This window comes from Mesoplodon bidens (assembly GCF_964165515.1).
Source record: "Mesoplodon bidens genome assembly, chromosome: 10".
In the NCBI taxonomy this organism is placed as follows: domain Eukaryota; kingdom Metazoa; phylum Chordata; class Mammalia; order Artiodactyla; family Ziphiidae; genus Mesoplodon; species Mesoplodon bidens.
In genome coordinates, this window is record NC_138172.1 from 73,266,081 (window position 1) to 73,278,856 (window position 12,776).

Sequence of the window (12,776 nt, forward strand, 5' to 3'; positions counted from 1 at the left end):
ATAATATTATAATTAATTAATTCACTAAAAAGGTATTAAATTTCTCTCCCCCCTGAATATTATCTGAATTCATTGACCTTTAGAAAAATCACCCTCTAATTGTAACCAGGTCCAAAAGCATTTGCAGCCCGTCCCTTTTACATTAATAATATCTTCCCAGACTCGGCTCTGCCTGCTTAAATATTGTATAAATTTCACTGGCCCCCTCAAAAAAGAGAGAGCAAAGAAAAAAGATGAGGCTGGAGGAGCCCGAGAGGGGGATGGGGGCTGGACCCTGGGAGGTAAAGGTCTCAGGAGGTGAGGGACAGGAGGTGAATTGAAGGAGCTCTTTCTAGCTGCTCCAGCTGACATGCCAGGTGACGTGGAGGGGCCCGGGCTCTGAGATGGGGAGGGAGGTATGGGTTGGGAGCAGGAGGGTTAAACTTAGGGTTCGTTGTTAGGAGGCTATGTGGGGGGTGATATCCATAGTGTATATGAGACGCTCATCCAAGCCAGTATCTCCAAACAGTGAAGAATCTCTGATTTAAAGGAACAGTGGGTGAAAAATCTACAAAAAATAAATGCTGGAGAGGGTGTGGAGAAAAGGGAACCCTCTTGCACTGTTGGTGGGAATGTAAATTGAAGAATAGTATGGAGGTTCCTTTAAAAACTAAAAGTAGAACTACCATACGAACCAGCAATCCCACTACTGGGCATATACCCTGAGAAACCATAATTCAAAAAGAGTCATGTACCACAATGTTCATTGCAGCTCTATTTACAATAGCCAGGACATGGAAGCAACCTAAGTGTCCATCGACAGATGAATGGATAAAAGAAGATGTGGCACATATGTACGATGGAATATTACTCAGCCATAAAAAGAAACGAAATTGAGTGATTCGTAGTGAGGTGGATGGACCTAGAGTCTGTCACACAGAGTGAAGTAAGTCAGAAAGAGAAGAACAAATATCATATGCTAACACATATATATATGGAATCTAAAGAAGAAAAAAAAAGGTTATGAAGAACCTAGGGGCAGGACAGGAATAAAGACACAGACGTAGAGAACGGACTTGAGGACACGGGGAGGGGGAAGGGTAAGCTGGGACGAAGTGAGAGAGTGGCATGGACATATACACACTACCAAACGTAAAATAGATAGCTAGTGGGAAGCAGCCGCATAGCACAGGGAGATCAGCTCGGTGCTTTGTGACCACCTAGAGGGGTGGGATAGGGAGGGTGGGAGGGAGATGCAAGAGGGAGGAGATATGGGGATATCTGTATACGTACGTACAGCTGATTCACTTTGTTATACAACAGAAACTAGCACACCACTGTAAAGCAATTATACTCCAATAAAGATGTTGGGGAAAAAAAAAAAAAAGGAACGGTGGGTGATGGAAACTTGAGAAATTCCAAGAAGCACATACTGAGGTCCTGCTTCTCCCCCCTCCATCCCCACCCCAGGCTTCACTCCGCTTCTGGCTTCCCAGACAGCCCTGTTCTACAGATGGTGGAGCAGGCCTTGGAGGAGATGCTGTTGGACGTCCAAGATTTCCCCATGCTGAGGAGGTGGGTGTAAGGAGCCAAGGGCCAGCATCACCCCTGGCCTGTCCTCAGCAGGGCCCGGAGTCCACTCCTGGCCTTCTATCTGAACAAGCAGGGAAATGCTCCACAGACGTCAGGGGTAGAAAGCCACCTTCCTGTGTGTACACCCCGGTGAGTGTGTCTATTTTACTTCATGGGCCTCGCATCCCAACTTCCTTCCAGTACAAGAGGTGAGTAGCCAGCAGCTGGTGGGGGGAGGACAGGCAGATACAGGGAGTGGAGCTGAGGATGGCAGGACCCTCACACCCAGTATACCTGCTTGGCTTTGGGGCTCCACAGGGGAGCCAAAGGAGCTGCAGCTGCTTGTCCTCCCCCAACCTGGCTTGGACCCCTTCCTAGACCCCACTACCTTTTCACTCTTTGGCTTGTTCTCAAGGCCGTGGGGTTTTCCGCAGTGAAACGAGGGGGTTTCACAGGTCCGTCTCTGCCTTCACACCAATCCCTCACCCACTCCACCCTTTTACAAACAGTTTCCCCGTCGTGGACCCGACGTCTGGAAAGGTGTTGTCTACCAAGTAAAGGGTGTGAATGAAGACTGCATCCTCTTCTTATTTAATCAGAGATGTTCAGAGCCACCGGTCAGAAGCTGTTGGCCGACGCCATTCCAGCCACAAGCTAAGGGTCATGCAGACCAGTCTCAGATACATGAACACTTTCTGGTGGCTTGCTGAAATTCTGGAGGTAGCCTCTGTGCCTGCTTGAACCAAACCTGCAGGGCCCGCAGGCAGACAGCTTGAAAAGCACAATTAAGCTGAGACATCGGCCCCACCCACCCCTGCCAGGGGAGCCGGCAGCTGCCCGCTCCTGGCTCTGTGGCACCCTCCTGTGGGCAGAACCCCCCCCACCAACTTACTCCCCAGTGCTGCCCCATGGGCTGGCTGTCCAGACCCTTCTTCCCAAGCTGCAGGTGGTGGCCAGGCTGAAGGAACCTCGGGGCAGGAAGCCTGCAGGCAGGTGGAGTGGGGATACCATGGTCTTGAGGGGCTGCTTGAGGAGGCAGGAGGGCAGCTCTCCACTCCACTGAGTCAGTCCCCAGGGTGAAGGGGGAGAACAGATGGGGGTAGGAGAGAGTCCTCAATGGCCTGAAGGATGGCCTGGGGATTTCCACACCCCCATGTCTCCCCCATCAGGTATCTCCCAGCCAGAGTCCAGGACCTGCCCCAGGAGGGGCTGAAAGGGAGGTTCCCAGGCTGTGGGCAGGTCCCGGCAGTAGGGTGGCGCCTGGAACTGGAAGGAGGAGCCAGCACCTGGGCTGGCTCCAACTCACAAGGTCATCCACAGCTCCATCTGACCTTGAGATTAATCCCCAGCCCAGCCGCCATCAGCACCCACACACCCGGCGCCCTTTCCTTCTCTCCTGCACACATTCATTGTTCCAACGTTGATTCAATCGCCCATTCTGCAAGGAGGAAATTGCCCACTTAGCCATTTTCATCCTGGAATTTTTCTTTTTCCTTTTTTATAATTAGGCCCCTTTGGCCTCATAGGGCCCCATAAGGGGGAAGCCACTTTGGCCTTTGCCTGAAGAGACTGTGGGAATTCGAGGGAGAACCAGGGAAAGCCCCCAGAGACCCTCTCCTCCCTCCCCCCAAGAAACCCAGGGCTCAAAAATCTCCCCCTTCACCCCTCTCTGCCCCAAGCCCGTTTCCCCATCCTGGGTGAGGTCATAAAGTCCCAGGATCTTGGAGCAGAGGCCCCAGGAACTACTGTGCAATGAAGGAGCTTTAGCCCAGAGAGAGAAAAGGGTTAGTGGGGGCCTGACGGCCTGATGGTGCCGGAGCAGAACCCACGCCCTGGGCACCACCCAGCGTCCTGTGCTCCCACCTCCTCCCAAACTGGTTTACATGGTCCCTCTTTCCCCAAACCCATAGAAGGATGCAGCCCCTCACTTCCTAGGGAGACTGTCCTGCTAGAGACACAAAGTCAGAGGGCAGAGGGCCTTGGCCGCACAGATCAGGCAGCCCACCTATGGAGGGGAAAGAACTGGGGGTGGAGACAGGAGAAACATGCCCCCCATCCCAGGCCAGGAGTAGCCTGGACCCACAGTGCCCAAGAGCTGCAGTTAGGAGCAGTAGACTTGGTTTACAAGCAACGGGGTCTCCCACATCACCCGGGTCAGCGGTCTCAGGCCACAGCTGGAGGTGTGAGACCAGCGGGGCTGTGGCGCCACCTTGTGGCCTCGAGGAGGGACAAGGCCCGCAGCAGCTCCCGACCCCACTAAGTAAGGCTAGATCTCCAGCTTCCCAGGGGGCAGGGCTGGGGAGTTGGGGGAAACCAGGTGATGGACTCAGTCCCTCCTGTCTGTATCCCCCTTCCTTGATCCCCATGGGGGCATTTGAACTCTGAATCCAGAAAGGAGCCCACTGGGTTGAATCCTCCCATCTCTGTTGTCCCCAGACCCCCCTCCAAAGAGACAGGACAAACAGGTACAAAGCACAGTGTTTACTAAAGGCACGAAGTGGGGAGACTGGAGGGGAGCTGCTCTTCCAGCAGTGACCCCACTCTAACTTAACCCGGAGCCTCCTCTTCTGGCCACCCCCGCCCTCACACCACTTGGTGGAGAGCTGTTAGCACCAAAGGGGGGTGGGGGGAGTGCCAGGCCGGAGGACGGACGGGCTTGTTGCCATCGGAGTCCAGAAAGGCAGGCCTGGGCACCCCCTGGAGCAGCCACTGCCTCCAAGAAGGAACTTCTGGACCCCTGGTTCCAACGGGTCCTCCTTCATCGGTGGGGGGACCAGGCTCAGAAGGCAAGACCTCGTCTTACCTCCAGCACACCCTGTAACCCCCCTCACCCTCATGATTGCACCTCCGGGAGCCGGGCTGAAGGCCTATTTCTGCCCAGCCCCATCAAGAGGGCTGCCCCTGGGTGGGGGGCTTCCGGCCCCACGGGCTGCCAAGGGCACTAAGCCCAAACGGGGGGCCGCCAGGGCGCAGTGAGGCAGGGCAGGGGCTACTTCACACACAAGTACAGGCTGGAGGGTGGGAGGGAGGTGGCCCTGGCTCTCCCACCCCCCAGGCCCACCCCCGTGGCCCAGGTCACAGCACGTCGCCCTCCTCCATGCTGAAGCTGCTCCTGCGGCTGCTGGCTTTGGAGGCCTCGGGGGACATGGTGGAGAAGAGGGGGTCGGAGGCCAGTGGTAGCAGTGAGTCGTCCAGGAGCATGAGGTCCAGATCCTTCTTGGACAGGTTGGGGAACGGGGAGCCATGCTCTGGCCCCAGAGGTTCGGGGTAGCCCGGGGGCCCTTCGTTGCCCCCGCCCCCAAAGCTCAGGCTGTGGCTGAAGTCCAGGTGGTGGAATGGGGACGGTGGCTGGGCTGGCTGGGCTGGCGGGGGCAGCTGGGCCTGGGGGGGCAGAGCCGGCAGTGGCTCAGGGTCGGGGACCTCGGCCCCCAGCAGCAGGGCCTCTGTCGGACCCTCCTCGCTGGGTAGCTCCTGCTTCACCACCTGCTGGGCCAGCTCAGCCATGTTCATGCCCGAGGGCGAGGTGGTGGGGAGGCCGTGCACTCGAGCCTGCATCTCCAGCTCCTGCAGGTGCGGCAGACAGAGTCTGGAGGCGCACACCCGTGGGCACCTGTTGCCCGCCCCCCACATCTGCTGCAGCCCTTGCCCCTCCCTTTGTGGCACCCAAGACCACAAAATGTCTCAGCTGGGAGGAAGCACAGGGCAGCTCTAGAGTCTAGACCAGTGTTTTTTCAAACTATAAGTCGCAACTCATGAGTGGGTTGGGAAACCACTACAGTGAGCCTTGACCAGCTCTCTATTTTTTTCATTGAAATAGACTTGCCTAGATTAGACTAGACGAGAAACTATCAGAATGCACTGCATCTATTAAGGATGAGGGTTCTTTCATGAAACTTTGATTTTTCACTTTGAGTACGGCTATGTGTGCTGGATTGTAATGTGAATTGTATTATCTACCATAAGAAATAGAAGAATTTTAAGCTGTAGTCCAGCTGCCCTTTGTATAGGTGACCAGCCTCAGGTCCAAAGAGGACAAGAGGCCTTCAACACAGAGCCAGGACTAGGCAGCTCTAGGTGGTAGGATGGACTCTCCCAAGCCTTTGTTCTTTCTCTTGTCCCCTGTGGTGATTCTTAGCATTACCCACCATAAAGTCCCAGCTCTCTGCCTCCCACAGGGGTAGGTTTGCCCTTTCCTGCCCCCTTGACATTAGGTATAGGCATGTGCTTGCATTGATAGAGGAAATGTGAGCAGAAGGGACAAGTGTCACCCTAAGGGTGACACACGGCTTTAAGAGCCAGCTCTAGATGTGCCTGTCCATCAGCTTGGGTCCCAGAATGAGGGTCTCATGGAACAGGCCCTCCAGCTGACATCTGTTGCTTAAAGCTGCTGGGGATTGTTTGTTACCAAACTATAACATACTGACTGATACGTCCTCCCTCCGCATGGGTATCATTCCCATGTCTCCAGCTTCAGAAGTATAAGCACTGCCCCTGGGGTCAGGACTCAGGCCAAGGGTCAGGAGTCAGAGCTACCCGAGAAGTCCAGGTTCAGGGACCAGACCTGGATGCGGAGCCAGAGCTGCTTGTTGGTCATCTCCAGGCGCCGAGAGTGGTTCTCCAGCTCCCGGGACTTCTGCAGGTCCTTCTGCATCCTCCGGATGTAATCAACAGAGGCCTTGAGGATGGTGCCCTTGTTCCAGCGCACATCCCTGCAGGCCAGGCAGAATCAGAGGTGCATGCTCAGAGGAGGGGGCAAGTATTTTCCAGGAGCTTAGTGGGTGGAAGTAACACCCTGTTCGGAGCTTATGTCGCCTCTCCCAACTTTGCCCCAAATCCCAGATCCAGGCAACCCCTACTTATGAAGGAGGCTGATCTCCAGCTGCACAGAACGGGCCTTCCCAGGTAACTGTGGTGCTACCACCCACGTCACTAATCCCAGGAACCAAGCAATTTGGAGCAGCCTCCTTCCCCAGGCCTCCCATTCCTGCCACCAAAACCCACACCCACACTCATCCTTGACTCTCACTACTCCTGTCCCTGGACCACCTCTGCACCAGTCCTGTGGCCTTTCCAAACTTTCCCAGCATGACTCCAGCATGACTCCTCCTTCAGGAAGCACCCCTGACCCCACCCTCACTTCTGGGACATCTGCTCCTCTCTCTCTTCCTTATTTGGGGGAGGGAGGAATCTTCTTTTCCCAAATAGATGATAAGCTCTTTAAGGCAGCAACCAAGGGATTCTCTTCCCATCCCTTCCCTGTGGCAACCAGCAGATAATACCTGTGAGTTGCTGCCCTCCCTTCCCTTCCTCCAGGAAACCCACTCACAAGTCGTTGGCCTTGGGGATCAGCATTCCCAGCTCCTTGATGCGGTCATTGATGTTGAACCTCCGTCTCCTTTCAACTAAAAGTAACAAATTCCAGGCGGGGCCATTAGGGGGATGAGGACCCCACCTGGGACGAAGGGTCCAGCCCAAGCAGGGGTGCCTTAGTCCTTCTGGGAAGTAATGGGTGACCAACCAAATGGGGTTTCTATGGGGGTGAGGGGGTCGGGGGCGGTCGGATACAGCTAAGCGGGTGAGGCGAAGCTGCCTGGGGAAGACTCTCTCTCTCCACTGCCCAGAACTCCTTCCCAGACTCCACGCCCTAAAGAAAACAATCTGATAAACTCATTCCCTCTGAATATCTCTTCCCTGGAGCGCCTCTCCCACCCCTTCCTAGAAAAGGCTGACGGGAAGAGGGCTGTGCTGCACCCAGTCACACCAATGCCAGGATTTTAAAGCCTTGGGTAGGGAATCCTTCCCAGAAGCTGTGCAGGTCAGAGCGGCTTTTGAGCCAGCCCAGGTGAAGGGGGGAAGAGGGGCTGGGGAGACTCACTGAGGTTGTGATTGTCTTTCTTCTGTCGCTCCTTGGCCAGGGCCCGGCTCTCAGCATCTGGAGGACAGGAGAGGAGAGAGGAGCTGGGAGGGGAAGGGAAGCGGCAGGACTCGGGAGCTGGGGCGCAGGGAAGCAGCGGGCTGGTACCTGTAAGCTCTCGCTTCTGGGTCAGGTCGGCTGGGCAGGAGCTGCTGGTGACGCCCACCAGGGAGGTGGTGACCTGGGGGTCTCCACTGTACACATTTAGGTGACTGCTGGACAGGGGCAGCTGCAGGGTGAGGTGGGGAAGGGTACCCGATGAGCAGCCCCCTGTCTTCGGGGGGCTCTCCCCAGGGCCCATCGTCCCAGGATTCCCCGGGACACTGGGGGAGGCTGTGCTGGGGTCACCCAGGGCAGAGTCCAGAGCTGAATAAGAGGCAGCCCCTGCCCTCAAGGAGCAACCAGCCTGCGCTGGGAAGCAGCTGGAGAGAGAGGAGATAGTGGGTGAGAGGATTTCCCCCAGGGCCTTTGGAAGTCAAGGGGAGGGGCACCTAATCTATTCTGGAGTTTCTGGAAGGTTTCCAGAGGGTGTGGTGAGGAAGGGCACTATGGGCTGGGGGATGGCTGTGCAGGAAAGCAGCCAGGACACAGCATGAGGTCACAAGTATGTCAAGCTGAAGGAGCGCAGTGGTGGCGGGGGGAGTGGGGGGAGATCCTGCCGGATGCTGGAGGGCAGGTTCCACTTGCAGAGACCCTGGGACTTGGTGATGAGCAGCCATTGAGCGTTTAAACGGGCCCCACAGGGACAGGTTTGAGCTCTGGAAAGATCTTCCCAGTTCCTGCCACACATTCACGCAGAGCAAATCACAGGCCCAGAGCCCTGCAGGGTACCCTGGCCCCCACGAAAGGGGCCAGATGCTGTGCCCTCCTCTCCGGCCTCCCAGCCCCCGATGCCCCGGCTGGCAGCTGGCTTCCGACCCACTGGCCCCGGCCAACTCCTGATGAGCCCCTGCGCGCTGTCACCAGGCAGCAGGGATTGAGGACTGAGTGAGTCCTTGACTTCCCTCAGCAGCATGGGCTGGGGCCCAAGGGGCAGGAGTGAGCAGCTAAGGTTCAGGGATCTCCAAAAAAAAAGGGAAGGGGACACCTGCAATTCCACCTGCTCAGTGTAAGTACCTGTCCCCCTTGTGCAGAGCTAGCCCCCAATTTCTTGCCTTATCTAATTCTCCCACCAGCCCGTGGGTAGAAGGCATCATCCCCAGGGGCTCAGAACAGTTAAGGGACTTCCCAGAGTCACAGCCAAAGCCAGAATCTAGGCCTCTTGATTCCAAGCCTGACCCCTTCCCACCTGCCCTGTCACCTCTGCCCAGGAAGCCCAGAGAGCATTAACGCTGCCAGGAGGCTGCCAGAGGGAGGGAACCCAACCAGCCTGAAATCACTTGCCCCTCAGAGTGAGGGACACAGGCCTGTGCTTTCTGGGTCCTGGGCTTGGTAGAAGAGGGGGCCCCAGATCTCAGAGAAACTCATCAGCTCCAGGCCTTCCTGGGGCCACACCGCTCCCCTCAGTACCAGTGCCTCCTGCCCCCCGCCCCGCGACCCAGGAAGCCTTCCCCAGCCACCTCTCCCCCCAAGCCCCACCATGCACGCAGGCTAAGTTGCACTCTGGATTCACAGCTCTGCCGGACCCTGGGCCCTCATCCCATGATTTGATGGAGGTGACTCTCATCTCTGTAGGAGATATTCTAGTTCTCTCCAGGCTCACAGCTGCTGTAGGGCCGCTGCCCCTCCCTCTGACACACCCACCCCGCGCTGGCCAGCAATACCGTGTTGGGAATCTGATTTTCGGGATTGATGAAGCCCAGGACATCGTCCAGACACATAATGTTGTCGATGACATCAAACTGAAAGGGAAAAGATAGTCCATATTGGGGGGTGCCTGCTCGGAGAAAGGCAGGGGAAAAGGGGCACTGGGACAGCCACTGACCCGAAGGGACCTTGGCGCCTACCTCACCCCATCTGCTCACCTGGGGGGAAGGAAACAGACCCAGAGAGAGGATGAGCTGTCCAGGTCCCCCAGGCCCCAAGGCCCAGGCCAGGGCTCTTCCCAAGGAGCCAGGTTGCCCAGGCAGATGGCTTTATATACCTTCTGTCAGGACATGGCTTTGCAGGTGTGCTGGGCATTCCTGTATGAGTCTCCTGTTTCTCCCTAGCAGAGGTTTCTAAAGTAGGGATGTTTCTCCTGGGAGACTGGGGCTCCCCGAGGGCGAGGCCACGTCTCCCCTCAGACCGGGGCTCCCTGAGGGCAGTATCTTGCCTCTGCCATTAGACTAGGAGTCCCAGGAGCACAGCACATGGCCCCAGCTCTGCTGGTGGCAGGCACCGGCCAGCTCCTCACTCACCTCCCGCTCAGGGTTGGAGCCGATGTGCAGCATGGCCATGGGGCTGTTGGGAGCACTGTTGCCAGCTGAGGACGACAGCACGTGTCCGGCCCGCACGCCCGGGGAGGCAGCTGGCAGGGGCTTTGGGGAGCCCTGAGCAGGGCTGATGTGGGCAGCAAACTTGTTCCCGTAGGTCTCAGACAGGTACTCCCGCACCTTCTGGTCCCGGGACTGCTGCAGGTGGTAGGAGGTGGGGTTCTCCAGGTAGGACTGCACCTGGAGGGGGGAGGAGGTAAAGGGCTCAGGGCGGGGGCTCCGAGGACCAGGGCGAAGGGACAGGGTGGAGCAGGCCTTACCTTCAGCACCTCCCCGGGCACAGGTGGCGGAGACTGGAAGTGGACAGGGGTGTTGATGGCGGGGGTGGGTGGCGCCCCCAACTGCTGCTGCTGCTGCTGCTGCTGCTGCATGTAATGCATGACGGCCTGCTGCTGCATGCGCTCCCGCTGCTCCTCCTGCTGCGCCTGCTCCCGCATGAGCTGCATGCGGAGCCCGATGCGTGATGCCATGGTGGCTGCTGGCTCCCTGCGGATGGGAGGGGGCAGTGCTGTGAGGTACAGTCCCCTTCAACGTGCATGGGGTCTTGAGACTTCCCTGGTGGTCCGGTGGCTAGGACTCTGTGCTTCCACTGCAGGGGGCCCGGGTTCCATCCCTGGTCAGGGAACTAAGATCCCGCAAGCCACACCGTGCAGCCCAAAATAAACAAACAAACAAACAAAAAACAAAACAAAGTTCACGGGGCCTTGGGGAACGGGCCAGGACAAGGGCAACCACATTTTACAGGAGAGGGGCAGGGATTTGCCCAAGGTCACCAAGCAAGTGGGTGACAGAGACTTAAACCCAAGTCTGCTGGTTCTTGGGCCAGAGATGGAGATCCAGGTCAGCCTCCCAGACTTGGAGTCAACCTTGACTCCTTTCTCCCTCTCATGCCACCTGGTGAGCCTCCAGATCTGACCGCAAATACATCCTCCTCTGCCACTGCCTCGCTGCCACCAGTGTGAGCCCAGCCTCTGCTGTGCCTCACCTGGCTTCCTGAAGGCGCCTCATGGCATCAGACTCCCTCCCGCTTGCCCCCTGACGTTCTACTTGCAACTCAGTAATTAGAGGGGTCCTGTTAAAACCAAAGTTAGATCGTCTCCCTCTTTCGGCTCAGAACTCTCCATGGCTCCTGTTTCACTCAGTGTGTAAAAGCCAAAGTCCTCACCATAAAAAGCCCTCTATGATCTGTCCCCACCTCATGGTCCCTGTGACCCCATTATCTCCTCCTCTCCTCCTTGTTCCATCTGCTCCAGCCACACCCAATCCCTCAGACATACCAGGCACATTTCCTACCTCAGGGCCTTTGCACCTGCGCTTCCCTCCGCCTGAGGTGCCCATCCCCCAGACACCACCATGGCTCATTCCTTCATCTCCTCAAGTGGGTCACCTCCTTGCAGAGACCTTCCATGACTACCTTATTTAAAACTGCAACCCCCCCACCAGTCCCCCCCCAACTTTATGCTCCTTCCCTGTTTTGTTTCTCCCTGTCACTTATCACCATCTTAAATATTACACATTTTTGCTTAGTTATTTCAATTCATTCTCTATCTCTCTCTCAATAGGAATGCAAACTCCCCTGAGGGCAGGCATTTTGTCTGACTTGCTCACTGCTGTGCCTCAGGCCTCTATGAACATGCGCAGGGAATGGTTACTATTTATGAACCAGCACTGGCCATACAGCAGCGAGCCAGCTGCAGTCCCTGTGCTCCTGGCATCTACAGTCCAGTGAATGAGAAAGGCAAGTCCTCAGGCCACTGTAACCCTGCGCAGGGAAGGCTACTGCAGGGCACCTGTTCCTCCCAGGACCCAGGGAGAGCTTTCCACCACCCAGCACATCAGCCCTGATGTTTTGTGTTTTTTTTTTTTTTTTTTTGCGGTACGCGGGCCTCTCACTGTTGTGGCCTCTCCCGTCGCGGAGCACAGGCTCCGTACGCGCAGGCTCAGCGGCCATGGCTCACGGGCCCAGCAGCTCCGCGGCATGTGGGATCTTCCCGGACTGGGGCACGAATCCGTGTCCCTTGCATCGGCAGGCGGACTCTCAACCACTGCGCCACCAGGGAAGCCCAGCCCTGATCTTTGAAGGGTCTCAGGAGGACAGGGGACTAAGGCCTATTTGGGAAGGGGGCAGGACAGAACAGAATGAGTCTGGCAGCTGGTCGCACTCTGTCCCTAGCTCACTGAGTGACCCTGGGCACAGCCCTCCCCCTCTCTGAGCCTCCATCTCCCCATCCACAAGATGAAAACGTTGGACTGGGTGATTTCTAAGGTCCTTCCCCGCTGGGATGGGCTGAGACTCTCTGAGAGGTGCAGGGGCCCTGAGGGTACCCAGATGCCATAAGGTCCTGACAGGGGCTGGAGTGTCCCCTCTCAGCGATATTGCAAGAGGCAGTACAACTTCGTAGTTGAGCAAGTGCTACAAACAGGGCGTGAATCTCAGTTCTGCCACTTCTTTGCTGTGTGACCTTGGGCAAGTCACTCAACTTCTCTCAGCCTCAGTTACCTGACCTGTAAAGAGTTTCAGAAGATTGGTGAGAGCGTTAAATGAAAATAACGTGTCTTCAACAGTGTGCAGCACTTGGTAGGCTGAGTGGGTGAGTGATGGATCAGCACAAGATTGGAGGGTCAGCCACAGCGTAGACCAGAGGCCAGAGCTGTGCCCCAAGGTCCTAAGAATGAGACCAGACCTCTGGGGGTGGCAAAGGAAAGCAGCACAGGCTGACATGTCCTGCCTAATGCCAGACATCAGACTAAGTCAGCATTAGCCAATGGTACTGGCATATATTCAGTGAAAATCACTGGATCATGGAAATAATAATAATTTGCATCTATCTGAGCATTTACCGTGTGCTGGGCACTGTTCCAAGCACTTAACCTCAAACAGCCCCATCTGGTAGCTT

General features: G+C 56.6%; 1 protein-coding gene across 2 annotated transcripts in view; it reads right to left on the reverse strand.

Annotated features, from left to right (window-relative positions):
- Window positions 1-3,994: 3,994 nt before the first annotated feature.
- Window positions 3,995-12,776, reverse strand: part of TFEB (transcription factor EB) — a 48,312-nt gene continuing 39,530 nt past the window's right edge. The window contains exons 2-9 of one of the 2 annotated variants that reach the window (XM_081246837.1): window positions 10,140-10,365; window positions 9,805-10,017; window positions 9,229-9,306; window positions 7,574-7,694; window positions 7,427-7,483; window positions 6,878-6,953; window positions 6,113-6,260; window positions 3,995-5,115 (exon numbers count right to left, since the gene is read on the reverse strand). In XM_081246837.1, coding sequence (XP_081102963.1) covers window positions 4,627-5,115; window positions 6,113-6,260; window positions 6,878-6,953; window positions 7,427-7,483; window positions 7,574-7,694; window positions 9,229-9,306; window positions 9,805-10,017; window positions 10,140-10,349 — 1,392 coding nt within the window. In that variant the 5' untranslated portion in view covers window positions 10,350-10,365 and the 3' untranslated portion in view covers window positions 3,995-4,626. Of the gene's footprint in view, window positions 5,116-6,112; window positions 6,261-6,877; window positions 6,954-7,426; window positions 7,484-7,573; window positions 7,695-9,228; window positions 9,307-9,804; window positions 10,060-10,139; window positions 10,366-12,776 lie in introns of both variants that reach the window. The other variant, XM_081246836.1, reaches the window with a different exon arrangement.